This window comes from Suncus etruscus, chromosome 3 (genome assembly GCF_024139225.1).
Source record: "Suncus etruscus isolate mSunEtr1 chromosome 3, mSunEtr1.pri.cur, whole genome shotgun sequence".
Taxonomy (NCBI): domain Eukaryota; kingdom Metazoa; phylum Chordata; class Mammalia; order Eulipotyphla; family Soricidae; genus Suncus; species Suncus etruscus.
Window position 1 is genome coordinate 22,041,060 of NC_064850.1, and position 21,658 is coordinate 22,062,717.

At 45.9% G+C, this 21,658-nt stretch overlaps 1 protein-coding gene across 1 annotated transcript in view; it reads left to right on the forward strand.

Moving 5' to 3' along the window:
* The window catches only part of ADCK1 (aarF domain containing kinase 1), a 115,290-nt gene that overhangs the window by 8,181 nt on the left and 85,451 nt on the right, over positions 1-21,658 (forward strand). The window contains exon 3 of the mRNA XM_049770395.1: positions 413-496. Within this exon, the coding sequence (XP_049626352.1) occupies positions 413-496 (84 nt within the window). The remainder of the gene's footprint in view (positions 1-412; positions 497-21,658) is intronic.

The following is a 21,658-nucleotide window of genomic DNA, read 5'->3' on the forward strand; positions in this document are numbered from 1 at the left end:
AGTCATATTTACATGTGGTACAGAGAGGTAGCAGACGTTTTCCCTGAAGCATTCAGTCTGCTAGTGTGGTGGCAGCACTTACCTGAGTGTCTGGTGCTCTTAAAGGGGCTAAGGATATGATGATGACCAGGAAGGAGTGGCTCCTGCTGAAATTCTAGCCAAGGAGAGACAATCAGTCCATCACAAATATTTAAGGCAGTGTTTGAAGACAGCAGTCTGCTAGCTAGACAGCTGAGAGTTCTTGGTATGGGGCAACTAGAGCCCAAGTTGTCTGTGGGGGAGAAGCCAGGTTGGTTGGGAAGGGGACAGATTCCTCTTGGGAAGGAACTTCTCATCTGTAGAAAGTCCAGGGGTCTTGGGTGCAGGAGGGATCCCCACGTTTGGGGCTGAATCTCTCTTCCTTGACTCACAGACAGCTGTCATCAGTTACGACTACCTCACTTCCCTGAAGAGCGTCCCCTATGGCTCAGAGGAGTATGTGCAGCTTCGATCCCAGGTAAGGGACTGTGGGAGCCATCTGGGCCTGGTTTGCTGTAGTGACTTCTGGCCACTGAGCACTGTGTGCTGTGGGCAACACAAGGCCAACATCCAGCTGAATCCTGGATTCCTGAGATTATTAACCTCTGCAAGACATTGTTGGGGAAGTTGGTGTGTGTGTGTGTGTGTGTGTGTGTGTGTGTGTGTGTGTGTGTGTGTGTGTGTGTGTATGTTTGTGGGTATAGGTGTCTGGGAGGCCATAGGAGGGAAGGAGGCCCCAGAGAACTCCACTGGCTTCCAAGCTGATTCATCAGGCAAAACCCCACAGACACCCCAGTGGGCTGAGTTTCATTGCTTTCCCACATGGAGCCTTACATAGAGCTGCCAACCCTTCAGTGTGTCCTTGTCCTCTACATGGTTCAATGCCTTAACAGGGCATTTTTGTTAATGAAAGTTGAGTTTGGAGTCAAGTCTAGCAACCTTTGTTTCCTCCAGAGGCACACCTGGGGAGCATGATATGCTTAGCCTAAAGTGCTTTTTGCTGCTGAGATAATTCCTAGTCCTGGAGCTGGGGAGATGCTCAAGTGTTAGAGCTTGTACCAGAGTTTGTGCTCAGACACTACAAGACTGCTGTCTTTGCACTGCTCAGTATGCCTTGCTAGTCCCCAGAACTGCCAGAGGTGGTGGAACTACAGTAGTAGGGCGGGATATTGACCAACCTGCATTGGGATCTATTCTGCCAGGAATGACCTCTGCAAAAGGAATGCCAGAGAGATAGTATAGAAGGCAGGGACACTTGCCATGCATGCAGCTGACCCAGGTTCAATCCCTGGGATTCTTTTTGATCTCCAAAGCATCACCACGAATAATTTCTGAGTGCAGAGCCAGGAGTAATCCCTGAGCACCACCAGGTATGGTCCAAAAACCAAAAAAGTAGAATTAAGAAAAAAGATAATAAAAAGGAAAGGACAAAAAGTTAAAAAAAATATAAAGAAAGGAAGAAAACTCCTGGTAATCTTCTTGTCTTTTTTTTTTTGTTTGTTTGTTTTTTGTTTTTTGGGCCACACCTGTTTGACGCTCAGGGGTTACTCCTGGCTATGTGCTCAGAAATCGCCCTGGCTTGGGGGGACCATATGGGACGCCAGGGGATCAAACCACGGTCCGTCCTATGCTAGCGCTTGCAAGGCAGACACCTTACCTTTAGCATCACCTTCCCGGCCCCTAGAATAGTGCAGTTTTTTTTGTTTTGTTTTGTTTTTTGTTTTTTGGCCACACCCATTTGATGCTCAGGGGTTACTCCTGGCTAAGTGTTCAGAAATTGCCCCTGGCTTGGGGGAACCATATGGGACACCGGGGGATCGAACCTCGGTCCTTCCTTGGCTAGCGCTTGCAAGGCAGACACCTTACCTCTAGCGCCACCTTGCCAGCCCCATCTTCTTGTCTTTAACCCAGACCCCTCCCCTCCATTATGGTCTCCTCAATCATCCTTGGTGGGATTGAGATAATTAATTTCAAAATTCTTATTTAAACTTTTCATCATTGAAATTTTGCCCATTAGCAGGGAGAGAGAATAGTATGATGAACCCCTCTGGAACTGTCATTCAGCTTCAGAAATGTCTCTACACTGCCACTCTTGCTTTATCTGTGCCTCCATTTTCTTCCTTCATTTCTTTTATATTCATTTATTTCTTGCCAAAATATTTAAAAGCAAATCTTGTGCAAAAACTTGAGTATGTGCTTCTCTAATAATGACCTTTAAAATAATTTTAAAATGAGATAATGACTCTTGAAAGAAATCTAGTTACAGTACTGTGTTTCTGTTTTATTTCTCCTCTTGTTGGTGCTCAGAGACTCTAAGGGCCACACTTTCCAGTACTTAGGGACCATGTGGTTCTGGGGATGAAACACAGGGTCTTGTGCTCCCTTGTCATCTTAAAAATATCTTTGTGCTCTTGTTCAACTATGAATCCCAACAAAGTACAGTTACTATATTTTGGTTGGTATGCCCAAAATCTTTGAAAATCTATAACATTTTTCTTCTTTTCTTCCTTCTTTTTTTTTTCAAAGCTGTTTGCTTGTCAAAGAAACTGGATCATTTAGCCTGTAGAATTTACTACGTTCAAGATTTGGCTGATTGCATCCTCAAAGTGTCATTTAATGGGAAATTGATTCACATGGTCCACAATTCAAGATATGTAATATCTGAACATACAGCTGAGGCCTTTCTCTCAGTTTCTTAGGCACCCAATTTTCCTGCCTGGAGGAGATCATTATTTCTTGTTTGCTTCCAGAGATAGCTTCCTATTTGATTTAATTACTCATCTTTATTCCTGCCATAAATGATAGTTGGATGCATGTCATTTCTCTATATTATTGATGACTGGATTTTCCTTTCTTTCTTTCTTTCTTTCTTTCTTTCTTTCTTTCTTTCTTTCTTTCTTTCTTTCTTTCTTTCTTTCTTTCTTTCTTTCTTTCTTTCTTTCTTTCTTTCTTTCTTTCTTTCTTTCTTTCTTTCTTTCTTTCTTTCTTTCTTTCTTTCTTTCTTTCTTTCTTTCTTTCTTTCTTTCTTTCTTCCTTCCTTCCTTCCTTCCTTCCTTCCTTCCTTCCTTCCTTCCTTCCTTCCTTCCTTCCTTCCTTCCTTCCTTCCTTCCTTCCTTCCTTCCTTCCTTCCTTCCTTCCTTCCTTCCTTCCTTCCTTCCTTCCTTCCTTCCTTCCTTCCTTCCTTCCTTCCTTCCTTTCTTTTTTTTTATATATTCTACTCCAAGTGCAGTTTTCATGGGACTGAACTGGTTTCACCTCTTGTTTCAGTACCAGGCTATACTCTGCTGCCTCTTTGCCTTGAGAGAGGTTTTAGAGAGTATTAGTTTGTCATTAGAAAAACTGGGTTAGTACTTTAACTTTGGAAGCTCTTTTAACCTTTGGGGTTGCAGTTTCTTTGTCTGTAAACTAGAGGTGGTGAGGTTATGGATCTAGGATGTGTAAAAGCAAAGTAGGGGTCAAACATTGGTGTCCATGAGAGGGGTTCTCTGTGGGGTGTTGGGTATCTGCAGCACCACTAGGAGCACCTCTCCCAGGATAAAGCAGGTTTCTGCTAATGATGCATTAAATGAACACAGGAATGAATTGCTGTTTTGTATTGAATGATCTCAAATCTCCAAGACTTAATGTTCCCCTGCTTTAACCGGATATTTCTCCCCCTTTTTTCCATCTAACATGTGCAGAGATTCAGGCCAGGGAACAGAGGCAAATTCCCTGCAGACGGAGAGTGTGGGAATGGGAGTTTAACAAAAACTTCAGTCACTCTTCATGTGTATGTTGTCTGAAGGGCAGCAGTGTTGCAGCTCCTGGAGCTGACATTTTTTTGGGGTGAAGAAGGGCTGGATGCAGCAGAGGGCAGCACGTTGTGCCTGGCACCAAGTATCAGGGCCCGGGTAGGCTGATCCCTGGCAGTGTTGCCTGGGAAGGGGAGCTGGATGGACAGCAAGGAGCCTGAGTCAGTATGGCAGGACTGTTTCTTTCATCAGAACACTTATCGTTCCCGTCTGCCCAACCGATAAAGGAGTGAGTGAAGGGTAAAACGCAATTATCTCCCCTGTCAAGCTGGCGTCCCCAGATCCCAGTACGTCCCAGGCCAGAAGATGAGCTCGGCAGGCAGTCCTGTCACACAGTTGCATTTTCAAGGTTGGTGCTCAGCTGTCTGGGACTCAGTGACTCAGCTTTGCATTGGGGTGAGGGCAGACTCTGAGGGGAAGGTTTGCATTCTGGGGGCTCAGGGAAACATTGCTGGGCTGCTGAGTGGGTGGAGTGGTCCAGATGCTTTGAAGAACCAGACCCCTGGTACCCAGAACTTATAAGCAGACAGGAGTGAACGGTCCTGTCTATAATGTCGAAGGGAGTCTTGGCTAGCCAAGGCATCAGATAGTGCTCTGTCTGTGTTGATTCTCACCAAGAATGTAGCAGTAGGCTTAGATCAAATATTTGGTTTTCTTTTGAGCTGCTCTCAACTCAGGGCTCCAGATCCACCCTAGGAGTGCTTGGGGGACCATGTTTTGCCAGGGATTGAACCTGAGTTCTCAGCATGCAAAGCATACACAGTCCCTTGAGCTTCCTCTCCCATCTATAAATTTTGCTGCTCAGAAGCAATTCTTGCTTTGTGAAGCAGCATCCCAATAGTCTTTTTGGGAAACATTTCTCTCTGTGTAGACAACATGAGATTTGAGTGGGCCTTTCTCTGAGTCCCCTCAGCTCTGAGGGTTGGACAAGACACTTGAGCCCTCATTGGAGTGCCTTCTTCTGGCCCTTGACATCAGTTCAGGGGCAGATACCATCATCATAATTATCATGAAGAAAAACCCATCATGATTGGAGCCGGTAATGTAGGAGAGCTGACATTTGAGGCCCTGATGGAGCTGAGTGTGGTGGTGTTGGACTATCACACCCATTTCAGTTAAATGAGCAAGAGCTGCTCTTTTTACTCTGGTGGTTTCAGTCCAGTTTTCTGTTTCTTGCAACCGAATGAGTAGTGATTATTGCTCCATTGGGACTCATAGAGAAGTGTGCAGGCTCTTGAAGTATACTTGGAGTTTAGATGATTCATTCCAAGACCCTGGTTACTCAGGGGAAGACTCAAAACCCAGAAATTCTGAGGTATAAAGAGAATGAGAAGCAGTTTAGAATTTGATTCATTCTGCATTAGAGCTGGGATTTCTCATGCTCTCTGCCACCACCCATCTTCTCCTCTTCCGGTCAGTAGAGCTGTGGCTGGGACCTTTGCCCCTGCAGCATTTGAGCAGAGGAGAAGTTTTCTTTAGCTAGACACTGTGGGTTAGTTACTGCAGCCAGAGAGGAGATCAGGAGACATGGGGCTTGCCTAGGAGAACACTTGTTTTTTGTGCTAGAGATTAAAGTTGACCCCCATGTTTTGAGACTTGTGGTTTGCAACTGAGCCCTATTCCCCACCAACTTTTATCATCTTTACAAACAAGTTAATATTTTCCTTATTTCTGCATTTACTAGTTGGACCTCTTTAGTAAGAAATAACTATTTCAGCATAAAAAAAGATAGCATCTAGTGTGATAAGTACATGCTAGATATCCTTGTACCCAGCTGACTCTTGTTGGATGTCTGATACTGCATATGGTCCCCCAAGCCTCATCTTGAGTAACTCTTGAACACAGAGCCGGAGTAAATAAATCATGAACTCTGCCTAGTATGGCCTCCCAAATAATTAAATGGAACATTTTCTTCTCCCTTGGTTGTTTATTTTTATGAATATGAACACATGGATTTTTATTTTGTTATTTTTATTTTATCCAATCATTTCGTTTTGGGGGTCTTCCCAAGCATTGTTCAGAGAGATCTCTGGGGGAGGTCCATTCTTGGAGATATTCAGCAACCTGGACCAGATGGTGCAATGTGGGGGTTCAAGGAGGTGGTGATGCTTGGGAATTTCAGGTGCCTGGACACATCTGCAGTGCTCTGGGTCTCAGGGTTACACCCAGCAATGTTGAAGGAGTCATGCAGTGCTGGGGATCCACATATGCAAGGCATGTACCCTAACCTCTGCATTCTTTTCCGCCCCATTGGTTTTTTTTTTTTCTTTTGGTTTTTGGGCCACACCCGGCAGTGCTCTGGGGTTACTCCTGGCTGCCTACTCAGAAATAGCTCCTGGCAGGCACCGGGGGACCATATGGGACACCGGGATTCGAACCAACCACCTTTGGTCCTGGATCAGCTGCTTGCAAGGCAAACGCCACTGTGCTATCTCTCCGGGCCCCCATTGGTTGTTTTTATTGCTTAAATTTTTCTAACCTTGGCCATTGAGAGCTCCTTACAGTTGACTCCTGGTGACCCTTTGATATCTTTCTGCCAGGATTTGAGCCTATGTATGCATAGTTTTTGATTTTTGGGCCACATCTGGTGACATTCAGGTATTACTTATACTTTCTGCTCAGAAATCATTCCTGGAAGGCTTGAGGGGCCATATGATATGACAGGGATCAAATCTAGGTTGGTTGTGGGCGAGGTAAGCATTTTACCCACTGTACTATCTCTCTGGCCCCTTGTTTTTTTGTTTTTTGTTTTCTTTGGTTTTTGGGTCACACCCAGTGGTACTCAGGGGTTACTCCTGGCTCTGTGCTCAGAAGTCACTCCAGGAAGGCTCAGGGGACCATATGGGATGCCAGGAATCGAACTGGAGTTCGTCTGGGGCTGGCTGTATGTAAGGCAAATACCTTACCACTATGCTATCGCTCTGGCATTGCCCCTGGTTTTGAGCCTATTTTAACTTTAAGGAATTATAAGATGATTCAGACTCATTTGTATTTCTTTTGACCTAACCTTGGAAACAATCTCTTATCCCAGGAGTCCTGGTTCCTTTTATTGGACAATGGTATTTAGAAATTAAGATGTGAATACTGTGGGGCCCGGAGAGATAGCACAGCGGCTTTTGCCTTGCAAAAGCAAAGGACCAAAGATGGTTGGTTCGAATCCCGGTGTCCCATATGGTCCCCCGTGCCTGCCAGGAGCTATTTCTGAGCAGACAGCCAGGAGTAACCCCTGAGCACCACCAGGTGTGGCCCAAAAACCAAAAAAAAAAAAAATGATGTGAATACTGGATATGCTCATTGCTACTTACATCCATTGGTCTAGGTCCTTGTGGGAAGAGCACATGGAAATTATGCATGTCTTATTATTTAAGTACATTTTTCTATCTGTTAAAAAACATGACTTGGGGGCTGGAGTGATAGTATAATGGGTAGGCCACTTGCCATGCACATGACTGACCCAGGTTGGTCAGAGTCCTTCAGTCCTGCCAGGAGAGATCCCTGAGTATAGAATAAGTCCTGAGGACTGCTGAGTCTGACTCAAAGACAAACAAATAAAACAAAACAAAAACCAAAAAATCTCCCCAAAAGCATAACTTCATGCTGCTACTTCTGATTCTAGTCTAATGCCACAGTTCACTTTTGCTTTTCTCTCTTCTTTAAATAGGTAATATTTTTCTCTGATGAGGAGAAACCTGCCTCTTACTTATATTTATTTGTTCAACTTTAGTGTAACCCCAAACAATTAAGATTCCCTGTGCCATATAGGAGCAGAGAGAGGGATCTAAGATGGGCTAGATTGAATTTGGATGCATGGGTCAGATGGAAACATTGAGTGATTTTGGCTGAGTTGATGGGTAAAATTCAGTGGCTGATCTCTAAGATGCAGACTCATTCTCTGTGTTTAGAGACTACTATGTAAGAGAGCGAAGATGCATGATTGTAGATAGTATGAGTGCTGGGTCACGGAGGGACACAGAGATAACAGGGAACTATGGAAGATTTTATTAAGCCTTCAGCAGAAGAATGCAGAATCTGGTGAGCTTCTGTGTTTTGAATTTATGATGGAACAGTGAGGGAAATGGGGGGAGAGGAAAAAGGAACATGTGGCTTTTCCTTCCTTAACTTTCTTGGCTTTTCCCTTTATTCCTTAACCTGATTGGTGATCTTACCAGGACCAGGCTTTTCTGCTTGCTTGGGTATATGAGCCAGGAGGCTGGTGGATGTTCACCTCTGAAACTGAGAGCTGCCCAGGACAGACATGGCAGATGGGTCTTAGATTGGGACCCATTTCTTCTGGCAAGGAGGTACCAATACCAATAGTCAAGGGTGACCTGTAGAAAGGGTAAGCTGAGCATCCTAAGTTTCTTTTTCTTTATTAAATCCTTTTTGGGAGCTGTGGGTTTGGACCACACCCTGTGGAGCTCAGGAGCCAATCAGGAACTTTGGTGCTCCAGGCAGACATAGATGTTACCAGGGATTGAACTGGGGTTACCACATGCAAGGCAAGAAACTCACCTCCCTTCCTATAGAGAAGAGAGTGGCCCAAGTTTCTTCTCTGACAATCCCCCCTCTCATGGGGAGTGGTGGAAGGAGGGGAGATGCTGCATCTGATAGGCACTTCACTAGGTGGCCTGGAATTGAGTAGCGGGGTATTCACCTGCACTGCTGACCCTCAGAAAAGGGGGAGTAGTTATACATTTGCTTTAAGAACTCATATAAGGGGCCGGCGAGGTGGTGCTAGAGGTAAGGTGTTTGCCTTGCAAGTGCTAGCCAAGGAAGGACCGAGGTTTGATCCCCCGGAGTCCCATATGGTTCCCCCAAGCGAGGGGCGATTTCTGAGTGCTTAGCCAGGAGTAACTCCTGAGCATCAAACGGATGTGGCCTGAAACAAACAAACAAACAAACAAACAAACAAAAAAGAACTAATTCAAGACCAGTGCCCTTTATATGTGCTATTTCTAATTCTAGTCTGAAAACTTGGTTCATTTTAGCCTTCCTCTTAACCTTCCCCTTCTGTGCAGCTATAGTACACACATAAGACTTGTGTTAGGGACCCAGGTTGCTTCATATCTGAGTACAGGGTAACAATTGGACTTTTCTGACTGTGCTTCAAGGATGGGTGGTGGTATTGGTGTCATATACCATCAATCTTTCAAACCATGGCATATAGTTTGGAGTTTTGGCTGAGAAAGGGCTTCATCTTTGTTCAGTGGATATTGATGAGTAGAATAAGGGGTGAAAGTAGTATGGTGACATTTTCTATTTTTTTTGCTTTTGGGCCACACCTGGCAGTGCTCAGAAGTTACTTCTGATTCTGCACTTAGGTATCACTCCTGGTGGGCTTGGTGGATCATATAGGATGCTGGCATTTAACCTGGGCTGGCCGTGTGCAAGGCAAGCACCCTACTTGTTGTACAAGTCCTAGTTGCCATTTATTATGATGTTACTGGACTGGAGAAAGACAACTTTGGCTGAGTTGGATATAAAGTGGGTCCAGAGGTTCCAACCAGCAGCTGCTACTCATGTTGCTTCTCTCCCTTCTCCACTTATACTGCCTAAGGCTTTGGCATGGTCTGGACTGGGTCTGGAAAACCAGGGGAGAAGGAAGAAGGAAGCTGACTTGTCTTTACTCATTTAATCAGTGAACCAGACACTGCAATAGCAGTTGAGCAACTATTTAGCAACAGCACTTTAGTAAAATTCAGAATTTGCTTCCTGAATGGAGCGACTTGTAGACCCTCCAGAGGAATAGGTAGATATGGTTGTTGACTTTGGATAGGGCAGTGCTTCTCAAATAGTGGGGCACGCCCCCCAGGAGGGGGAGTGCGAGGCTCCTTAAAGGGGAGAGCCTTTGACCTCGGCAAACACTGTCATAACAAGCTAAGCCCCGTGTTTATGTCTCTGTATGTCTTTGGAGCTGAGAGTTGCTGTGCCCTTCCTCAAACCCCGCTTTGAAAAGCCATGCAGGGCAAACATGCTCATTGTAGCCATTAATCCAGACATCACCTCTGATTAAAAAAATCAGCTTAAATTATTTTACATATTTTTGTTTTACAGGTTTAAGTTTTTTTAAATAAAGATACTATTTACAGTCTCACGGGGCGCAAAAATGTTTTCTTCTTCCTAGGGGGGCATGACAAAATATTTGAGAAGCACTGGGGATAGGGGTATCAATTCCTTTTTTTTTTTTTTTTTTTTTTGGTTTTTGGGTCACACCCGGCAGTGCTCAGGGGTTATTCCTGGCTCCAGGCTCAGAAATTGCTCCTGGCAGGCACCAGGGACCATATGGGGCACCGGGATTCGAACCGATGACCTCCTGCATGAAAGGCAAACGCCTTACCTCCATGCTATCTCTCCGCCCCCCCCCTTTTTTTTAAATTTCATTTAGTTTTAGGGTCCCATTAGTGGTGCACAGGGCTTACTCTTGACTTTGTGCTCAGGGATCACTCTTGGCAAGGCTGGAAGGGACCTTATGATGTAAGTCACACTGGGCTCAACTGTGTACAAGGCAAGCAGCTTAACCCCTGCACTAACTCTTCAGCCCTAAAGGGTTTCAGCTCTTAAGTTTTTTTTGTTTTTGTTTTTGTTTTTGGTTTTTTTTTTTTTTTTTTTTTTTTGGTTTTTGGGCCACACCTGGCAGTGCTCAGGGGTTACTCCTGGCTGTCTGCTCAGAAATAGCTCCTGGCAGGCACGGGGGACCATATGGGACACCGGGATTCGAACCAACCACCTTGGGTCCTGGATCCGATGCTTGCAAGGCAAACGCCACTGTGCTATCTCTCCGGGCCCAACTCTTAAGTTTTTGAACAACTATTAAAACCGATGCCAGAGACTCTCCCCGGTACCAGCACAGAGAAGACTTGATGATTTACTGAGCATGTGGAAGATTCATTCCTCTGCAGGATTTTTTTCTGAAACCTGAGAACCATCCTACCAAACCAGGACATGTCTTTATAATTCTCCTTTCCAGTTCTTCCTCCCTCCCTCCCTCCCTCCCTCCCTCCCTCCCTCCCTCCCTCCCTCCCTCCCTCCCTCCCTCCCTCCCTTCTTCCTTCCTTCCTTCCTTCCTTCCTTCCTTCCTTCCTTCCTTCCTTCCTTCCTTCCTTCCTTCCTCCCTCCCTCCTTCCTTCCCTCCTTCCTTCCTCCCCTCCTTCCTTCCTTCCTCCCTCCCTCCCTTCCTCCCTTCCTTCCTTCCTTCCTTCCTTCCTTCCTTCCTTCCTTCCTTCCTTCCTTCCTTCCTTCCTTCCTTCCTTCCTTCCTCCCTCCCTCCTTCCTTCCCTCCTTCCTTCCTCCCCTCCTTCCTTCCCTCCCTCCCTCCTTCCTTCCTTCCTTCCTTCCTTCCTTCCTTCCTTCCTTCCTTCCTTCCTTCCTTCCTTCCTTCCTTCCTTCCTTCCTTCCTTCCTTCCTTCCTTCCTTCCTCCCTCCCTCCCTCCCTCCCTCCCTCCCTCCCTCCCTCCCTCCCTCCCTCCCTCCCTCCCTCCCTCCCTCCCTCCCTCCCTCCTTTCTTTCTTTCTTTCTTTCTTTCTTTCTTTCTTTCTTTCTTTCTTTCTTTCTTTCTTTCTTTCTTTCTTTCTTTCTTTCTTTCTTTCTTTCTTTCTTTCTTTCTTTCTTCCTTCCTTCCTTCCTTCCTTCCTTCCTTCCTTCCTTCCTTCCTTTCTCTTTCTTTCTTTTTTTTGGGGGGAGAGGGGGAGCATGCACATCTGGCAGTATAGGCTACTCATTGGTCTTTGTTGGGGGACTACCCTTGCAGTGCTCAGGGGACAGTGCAGTGTCAGGTTTCCAGTTAAGGCCATCCCCTCTTCCTTTCATCAACTTTAGTGAGTGTGCTCTGTTTACATGCTGAAAAACTGTGTAAGGCTCAGCCTCAGGGGATAGGAAGAAAAATTGGACTAAGCCTCTGCCCTCCAGCTGTTCACCATCCTGTGAGGGAAACAGTGAGATCAACAGTGGCAGAAGGATCGATTTGGGGGCCGGGCGGTGGCGCTGGAGGTAAGGTGCCTGCCTTGCCTGCGCTAGCCTAGGACGGACCGCGGTTCGATCCCCCGGCGTCCCATATGGTCCCCCAAGAAGCCAGGAGCAACTTCTGAGCGCATAGCCAGGAGTAACCCCTGAGCGTCACAGGGTGTGGCCCAAAAACCAAAAAAAAAAAAAAAAAAAAAAAAAAAAAAAAAAAAAAAGAAGGATCGATTTGTCCTTAATCCAACTTAGACCCCTGTAAGCAGCTAATTTCCAGCTGTGAGGAGGCTGTGTGGCTCTTTACCCAGCCTGGGTGGGAGTCTGGAGTAGTGGGGTTTGATGTCTGTTGTTCTGGCGTGGAAGCACTTAATTTGCTTTTGGGTCTCTGTCCCTCAGACTCCTCTTTTTTTTTTTTTTTTTTTTTTGCTTTTGGATCACACCTGGCAGCACTCAGGGGTTACTCCTGGCTCCATGCTCAGCAAATTGCCCCTGGCAGGCATGGGGGACCATATGGGATGCCAGGATTCGAACCACCGTCCTTCGGCATGAAAGACAAACACCTTACCTCCATGCTATCTCTCCCTCAGACTCCTCATTGCTGCTTTTTCTTTATTTTCCAGGAACATTTTCCAAGCAGGAGGGGAATTGAATTATCTGGGTCTTGCACCGGCTTTCTCCCAATCTATGATCATTTCTGTAGGCGCGTGAGCTGCATGTGATTTGCTCCGTGCAGGTCATCTAAGGACCAGGCTTCCAGATTAGGAAGCAGAGTCTGCTATTGAAATCGGTGCCTCTTTTTTTTTTCTGTCTTCTGTAAACCCGAACTTTGCTCAGTGCAGCATTCCTGGCATGCACACCTTTCTGCAATGGTCTGGACCCCAAAACCTTTCTGATTTGGGGGGAGTATTTTCTTTTGCTTTTGCTGTTTTTTGGTTTTTTGGTTGTACCCGGCAGCGCTCAGGGATTACTCCTGGCTCTACACTCAGAAATCGCTCCTGGCAGGCTCGGGGGGACCATATGGGATGCCGGGATTCAAACTACTGTCCTTCTGCATGCAAGGCAAATACCCTACCTCCATGCTATCTCTCCGGCCCCAAGGGGGAGTATTTTCTAGGACTGGGCTCTTGGGATGTGGTGGATAGTCTGGGAAGAGAGTTTGGGGGAAGCACTGATATCAGTGGGGATCCTGGGGGAAAGGGAGCATAATAGTAGCTCTCTGCAGGATTGGGATCATTCTGCAGAGACTTGCTCATAGCACCCAGGTCGAGTCAAGTCACCTACATGTTTAAGACTTGTCAGTGATGGGACTGGAGTGGAACACAGTGGGTTGGGAATTTGCCTTTCATACAGCTGACCTAGGTTCGATTCCTGGCATCCCATATGGTCCCCCAAGCCTGCCAGAAGTGATTTCTGAGTGAAGAGCCAGGAGTAACCCCTGAGTTACTTGCTTGCTGAGTGTAGCCCCAAAACTGGAAAAATGTGATCGGTGACTTGGCCAGTTAAGTGTCTCATTCTGCCATGTCTGTATGGCTTTTTGTTTTTAAAAACTGCATAAAATACATATGACCTAAGGAAAGGGAGAAATAATTTAGTGATCACCTTTGTACTTACTCACCAACGAGTCTCAGAAACAAGACCTATTATTTTTTATTTTTTATTTTTGGGCCACACCCAGCAGTGCTCAGGGGTTGCTCCTGGCTTTCTGCTCAGAAATAGCCTCTGGCAGGCACGGGGGGGGGGGGGGGACCATATGGGACGCTGGAATTTGAACCAATGACCTTCTGCATGAAAGGCAAATGCCTTACCTCCATGCTATCTCTCCCGCCCCTCAAGACCTATCTTTACGTATTATCTTCTCACTTCTTTGACCCAGCTTTTCGCTTCCTCAGGTCCAACTGTTCATGTTATTTGTGTGCTCTTATTTTTATTGTTAACTTTTGATTGGCTGTACTGAGATGGCACCCTGGGCTTCAGGGACACTACTGCTGAACCATATCCCTATCCTTGCCCCCCTTTTTTTTTAACCTTCTTTGTTCTAAGTAAACATATCTATGGAATTATAGGTTAGGAGGCTAGTGTTCTCTCTCTCTTTCTCTCTCTCTCTCCTTCTCTCTCTCTTTCTCTCTCTATCTCTCTCTCTCTCCCTCTCTCCCCCCCCTTTCTATTTCAGTTTACCTGCCACACCCAGCACTGTCTTTGTACTCAGGTATCACTCCTGGTGGTGCTGGTATATCAAACTGGGTCAACTGCATGAAGATAAGCACCTTTCCTGTTATACTGTCACCATCTCTCTGGTGCTGGTTAACTTTTTTTTTTATTGTCAGGGGTCCTAGGGAAAATTTTAATCCATATACAAATAAAGGAATATGCTGGGAATCCCCTGTTGTTGCCTTTTGCCTTACTTTTGTGCACACCCTCATAGAGTTAGTTCATGACAGACGTCTAGATGCCTTGTGCTCTCTCCAGTGCTATATCTTGATTCCCACAGACCTGGTCCCTCCTCTAGCTCTTCTCCTAGCTCACCTGTTTGTTTCTTGAGGGCTGTATGTGTTGAAAGTTATCTGCTGCTGCTGCTTAGAAGCAGTCACCCTGTAGCTCCACAGCTGGTCCCAGCCTCTGAGACTCTGCCATTCCACCAGGACACTTGTCATAGGATTCAGGGCCCTGTGGGCTCTCTAGGATGATCTATTCTGAGATCCTTAATTCCATTTCTAAAGTCTTCTCTTCCTCTGTAAGTCACAGACAAGAGTTTGCAGAATTAAGCAGTAATAGGGCCCGGAGAGATAGCACAGCGGCATTTGCCTTGCAAGCAGCCAGTCCTGGACCAAAGGTGGTTGGTTCGAATCCCGGTGTCCCATATGGTCCCCCGGTGCCTGCCAGGAGCTATTTCTGAGCAGACAGCCAGGAGTAACCCCTGAGCACTGCCGGATGTGGCCCAAAAACCAAAAACCAAAAAAAAAAAAAAAAAAAAAAAAAGAATTAAGCAGTCACGTACCTCTCTTCCTTCAGCTCACTCCAGGGGGGTGAGTTTCATCCCCAAGGGGCAGCTCCTGAGCTGATATCAGTCTACAACTGGTTGACTCCTTAGCTCCCTCATCTAGCTGGGTGAACTCCCAGGGTCCCTTGGGCCAGCATGGGGGCCTGTCTTTCCTCACTGTGTCAGGGAGTGGAGCCCTTTGCCTGGACAGCCCGAGTGCCCCATTGTTTTCTCCTGCCCTCTGTTACTTCTTCAGAAATCCTGGGTACATTGATTTCAGATTGGAAATGCTCACATGTTCCTGTGCTCAGAAGGTGAGCAACATAGTCATCAGGGACTATTAAACCAAACCAGATTGGCAAAATGTGTTTCTCCTGCCTCATCTGTGGCCACATCTCCAAAATGAGAATGGAGGGTTGCTTGGGATAAATGGAGGCCTGTCACTGAGATGAGGAGGCTGATGAAGGCCTCTGTAGTCAGGCAGGAAGGGAGCAAAACATTGGATAACAGCAGCAATAATCTATTTGCCAGCTCTGGAATTCTTGCTTCTCACAGTCTTGGCCCCGAGCAGTTATTTTCTACCAAATTAAAATCCACTCAGTTCACTTCCTGTCCTCAATGAAACTACCCCTAACACTCTTGCCTGAGACGGCCTGACTTTTAAATAGATTTTTTTCTCTTGTAGAACCATGAGACAGATGTCTAATTAGCAGGATAACTTGACTTAAATAAACAAGTAGACTGTTAGCTAATGAGGGAGGGCATCGTGAGGCTTATTTAGGATTTGAGGCCTGGGACACTGCCCTGCTTCCACCCCAGATCATGTCTTCTCTCTAGGTTCTTGCTTTTGGGATAGATCCCTCAGGCCTGCAGTCTGCAGCACTGGTCACAGCATAGAGTACCCAAACCATACGCTGATCTATAGGCATTTATTGCTCCCTTGCGATGTGACAGAAACTCTGTGAGAGGCCTGGTATACTGTGGTACTTTATTTACTTTATTTCTGTCCTTTTTTTGGGGGGGTACTGGTGGTGGTGATTGCTTCCAAACTCAGAAGTTCTGGGGCCCATTCCTATTGGTTCTTGGCCAACTGGTCTGGACAGTTCAATACTGGAACATGTCGATGTGATGCCTCTCATACCCACAACTGGCAGTGGACACTCAAATGACAGGCTGTTCAATGAAGGGGATCGAACTTGGGGCCTCACTCCAGCCTTTAGCACTCTGTTCCTGCCCTACAAGGAACTGTTCTTAGATGACTAGATTGTAATTAACAGTGAGGGGAGCTCAGGAGAACCTCAATGCAGGCAAGCAGTGTCACAGTTGGCGGTGGTACTCGCTGCTGTCTGTTCAGCACTTGGCACCTAATGGGTTCAGTCAATTCTTTTTAGTGAGCCAGTGATTAAGTAAACAAGCTAATGGAAGTGCTTGCCCAGTGCCCTAAAAGAGATAAAAGGTTTCTCCTATGAAAAAAGGGAGAGATGTGGGCCCAGAAGGGCTCTCTGAGAAGTACAGAAAAAACTTTAGTGAAGGTTCTGGGTGGAGACTGCTGGGTGTTGGCATACTCAGAACAGAGGGAGTAGCCAATAGGATGTCACTCGTACCAGCACCCTGTGCTTGATGTAAGTTAATCTTCAATAAAGACAGTCACTTCTTCTTGTGGCCTAATGCAGTACTTGAGTAGATCTTAGAAGACTGCAGCCTGGTGCTAAAATGCACCCAGATCTGCCCCAGGACTGGAGTTTTCATGTGAGAGGCCCCTGCTGTGTTGCCTTTTCCTTTCTTACTGGTCTGCTATTGTAGATGCACCATCTGCCTACTCTGTGCCTGTATTGAAGACCTATTAGCAATGATCAAAATATAGAAACAGCCCAAGTAGCCAAGATCAAATGACTATATAAAGAATCTGTGGTACATACATGTGATAGAAAAACTACTTGGCTGTAAGAAATTTTGTTACGGCATGGATGGAGTTGTAGAGTGTCATGCTATATGAAGTCAGTAAGTAAGAGAAGGATAGGCAGAGAATGATCTCTCTCATGTGCATGATATACAATATAAGAAGAATAAGGGAATAACAAATGCCGAAAGACAACAGAATTTGTGACCTTGACTTCAAGAGGAAGTTAATCATGGAGGTAGGAAGGGTGAGCGACGGACCCTGGGACAATGGTAGGAAGGAAGCAGACTTCTGAATGGAGAGAGTAGGGCTAGAATAGTTCAGGTGTGAAGTGATACTAATGTAATAGCAGTTTATAAGTCATGGTATCCAAATTAAAAAATAAAAAAAAATTAAGAAACAAAATATTAAAAAAATCAAAAAAATCTGAGACCATTCCAAAACACAAAAGACAACTAAATAGGAAAAAGAAAGAATTTTAAGGGGCTGGAGCAATAACACAGCAGGCAGGGCGCTTGCAGGTTTGGATTCTATTTCTGGCACCTCATATGATCACCTGAGCGAGTAAGCCCTGACAAAACGAACAAAAAAGAATTTAGAAAAATTCTTTTAAAAAAGGGCTAGACCCCTTTCTCCTTCCTCTCTCTCTCTCCTTTCCCTCTCTTCCTCTCCCTCTTTCTCTCCCTCTCTCTCCCCTCCCTATCCTTCTCTTCCTCTCTCTTTCTCCCTCCCTCTCTTCCTCCCTCCTCTCTCTCTCTCACTCCCCTTCTCCCTCCCTGTCCCTCTCCTCCTCTCCTTCCCTCTCTCTCCTTCCTCTCTCCCTCTCCCTGTCACTCTTTTCTCTCTCTCCCTCTCTCCCTCTCCCTCTTCCTCCTCTCTCTTCCTCCCCTCTCTCTTCTTTCCTCTCTCCTCCCTCTTCCTCCCTCTCTCTCCCTCTTCTTCCTTTCTTCTTCCCCTTCTCCCTCTCCCCCCTCTCCCTCTCACTCCCTCTGTCTCTCTCTCTCTCTCTCTCTCTCTCTGTCTCTGTCTCTCTCTCTCCACTTTCTCCCTCTTCTTCACTATCTCTTTCTCATCTCTCTCATCCCAGGGGCCCAAATACTACAAATAAAAGAAAAAAAAAAAGAAAAAAGGGGCTAGAAGTGTAGCTCAAGTGGTAGAGCACATACGTGGTGTGTTGGAAATCCTAAGGTCACTCCTGCCTCTGTGTTTGGGATGGGTTGTGGTACCAGGATCAATCAAACTTAGGCTCACTGCTTCCAAGGCAGATGTCCTGCCCACTGTCCCAGCTCTCCAAATCTTAATACTATTAAAACATTTTTTGGTATGTGAGTCATACCATTGGTATTTAGGGATCACTCCTATTGGATCTTATATATGGTATAGGGGATTGAACCCATGTCAGCTGTATGCATGGCAAACCCTTTATCTGCTGTACTACCTTTCTAGTCCTTAATGCTTAAAAAAAAAAAAGAATTTTTGGGGTGGAGGTAGATGGGTATTGGCAGCCACACCTGGCAGTGCTCAAGGCCTATTTCTGATGCTAAGCAGTGATTTTTAACTACTGGTCCTTAAGCTGATGCTGGTCTGTAGAAATTTCCTGCCAGTCTGAGAAAGAGCTGTTGTTGCTCAGCATAGTGGTTTTCAGCCACCCATTGGCAGGTATGAAAAGACTGAAAGCCAACGAGTGCTTTCTTCTTCGTCTTCTTCTTTTTTGGGACCACACCCAGTGGTGCTCAGGGGTTACTCCAGGCTCTGTGCTCAGGAATCGCTCCTGGCAGGCTCGGGGGACCTTAATGGGATGCCCGGGAAAGCAAATGCCCTACTGCTGTGCTATCACCTCGGTCTTAATGAATGCTTTATTGAATTACACCAGGCCTGCCTTCTTGCTCCCAGATGCTCTCTCTGTCTTTCTGTCAATCCTTCTTCAGGCTGCAGCCTGACTTATAAGGTGATCACAAGACATAGGTTCCAGAGATGAGGCAGTGGGCATCTTTGTGGGGATGGTAGAGCACCTTATTCTGCTTTCCACACTAGACAGTAGTGTGGGGTTCTTCTAGGGGTAGAATCTGAAAGCTACAACAGGTCTCACAAACCCTCCATTTGGGCCCCAGAAGAGGAAACCTTTCGATGGGAAGAAGAGCCTGGAAGCCAGCTCTTGTGATGCAGCAGAGCTGATCTTCTGTCATATACTATGCCAACGTGTGTGGTACAGAGTATGACAAAAAAAGACTGGCCAAGGTCTCAAGGTTTGGGAGTAGCAGGTTGGGATCTGTGAACTTTTATTTTTGATCACACCCAGCAGTGCTCAGGATTTACTTCTGACTCTGTGCTCAGGGATCATTCCTGGCAGGGCCTGGGGACCCTATGGGATGCTGCAGATTGAAAGGAGTTGGTTGTGTGTAATGCAAACAACCCTCCTGCTATACTATCTCTCTCCCCTGGGCCTTTGGATCTTTAAAGAAAAGCTCTAATCTGGGATGTCACTTAACATAGAACTCTTGCCTTTTGTGAGGACCTAGTTTGATCCCCAGCACCACCTCTCTCTCCCCTCTCTCTCCCACCCCTCTCCAATAAAAAACTAAAAGCTGTACTAGATGAAAAATTTCCAGTGCAGTGAAAAAGTAGACTAATATGATGAATCCTATACACCTGGCATCTCAAACTAAACTATGTTGCCGTAATTCTTTCACTTATTGATTTTTTTTCTTTTAGCTGAAGAATTTTAGATGATAGAAAATGTGGCAGTCCACCTGTAACTTCAGCGTGCATCTTTCAGACCTGACACAGTGAAAGAGCTCAAGTTCTTCCTCTGGGTTTGCTTCCTGGACTCCCCCAACATTCCCTCCCGCTGAGGCACTTGATCCTGAGCTCTGTACCTGTCCCAGTTCACTTCATAGTCATCACAGACTTGATGCTCACCTTTTTGGATAAAAAAGTGAACCTTTTTAAAAAATTGTGCTTATATTACTGAAACAAAACAAAATGGGGTGTGATGAAATGGGGACATATGAGCCCCCTTCTCTGAAGCTTTCACTTTTTCACTTAGTGTTCACTCCAGGCCCCCCAAATCTCAAGACAAGGAGAAAAGGGGGAAGGGCTGCTATCCCCCACCTGGTTACCTTGCAGGTGTGCTGTGCAGGTGCATGTTCCTGAGCAGAGCTGGAAGTGGGCTCTTGGGGGGTGGATCTGCTGTTCTGGGGGGCCTGCCCTTTGCGTTCCTTCTCCATCATTGTCATTCCAGAATTGCCCTCACTCTGCCAGCCACAGAGCAACTGTTGAGAACAAATTAATTACGCGTCTTCTCAGTGTGATTAAGGGGCAGATGGAGGGAAGGGTTCTCTTCAGCTTTCCTGGCAGAGAGTTTCACAAATGGATGCTTTCCAGACCAAAGAGTGTGTGTCCTCAGCCACCGAGGCATCTGGGCTTATGTGTATGGTTGTGTGGTAGCAGGCCTATGCCCTGGTGGGTAGTGATCATAGGTGGGATTCTTACATTTGGTGTCTAGATCATTTGCTGAGGACCTGCACATGTATAACACATTTACTGGGATTTCAGGGAGGTTGGCATGACTTGCCTGGCTTTACTACCTTCCTCAGTCATTGCTGATGTTTGTAATCCCACCATTAGAAATAAATTCTTTTGGCCTAAACCCTGTGCCCTATTAAAATGCAAGTATACTTGGCACCTGGGTGGCATGTTTTATTCATGATGCTTTCTCAGCCACTAGCAGCCGCCCTCCCAAAAACCCATTCCCTCAACTTTTGTTTTTGTTTTTTGGTTTTTGGGCCACACCCAGTGGTGCTCAGGGGTTACTCCTGGCTGTCTGCTCAGAAATAGCTCCTGGCAGGCACGGGGGACCATATGGGACACTGGGATTCGAACCAACCACCTTTGGTCTTGGATCAGCTGCTTGCAAGGCAAACACAGCTGTGCTATCTCTCCAGGCCCACCCTCAACTTTCTTTGTAGGATGGCCTTCTCCGAAACCAAACTCCTATCTGGAACCCATCCCTTGCCTCTCAGCTAGTTATGGAGACTGGAAGAATAGCCTAAGAAACTTCTGGCCAAGTGTCAATGATTGATCATAATTTTCTGTGTCTTGGGTGTGTTCTACATCTTTTATTTATTTATTTATTTATTTATTTATTTATTTATTTATTTATTTTTGGTTTTTGGGTCACACCTGGCAGCGCTCAGGGGTTACTCCTGGCTCTATGCTCAGAAATCGCTCCTGATAGGCTTGAGGGACCATATGGAATGCCAGGATTTGAGCCACTGACCTTCTGCATGAAAGGCAAAAGCCTTACCTTCATGCCATCTCTCCGGCCCTGTGTTCTACATCTTAATTGGAACTTTCTGGGAAAACCAGAGCTTATTGCAAAAGAATTCACATCTCAACCTTCACTCACATCTGCCTGTATCTTTGGGTAAATAGTGAACCTTTAAAAAAAAAACCTGCTTATAAAAAAACTAAAATGGGGTGTGATGATACGGTGACATGAGCCCCTTTCTCTGAAGCTTTTACCCTTTCACTTGTGTTCCCTCCAGGTCCTCCAAATCTTGGGATGAGGAGAAAAGGGGGGAAAGAGCTGCTTTTAGATCTTTTAGATCTCTCTGTTGGGTTCCCTTTGAGATGATGGTAGAGCACAGGGCCCTGCAGGACTATTCTCGAGGGTAGCAGATCCAGTTTGTGTGTCTCCATTTGGGTGTGGCTCCTGTTGGGCAGGAAGCAAGTGGCACTGACAATGGCCTAATGCCCCTTTCTTGGCAGGGCTGTTAAGGTATGAAGCCACTTCTGGAGGTGCTTGGGGGACTATATGGGTTTGGGGGATGGCTGCATGCAAGGCAAGTGCCTTAACTGCTGTACTATCTTGCCAGTTTCTGATCCTCATTTTTTATTTGCAAATAGTCACTGGGTGTTAATGTAATATAAGATGATAAGAATTGTAAAATAAAAATATCAACAAGTGGTGAGATTACCCCAAATGCCGTGCTTCTAACCCCTTAAGCGGACAGGTCT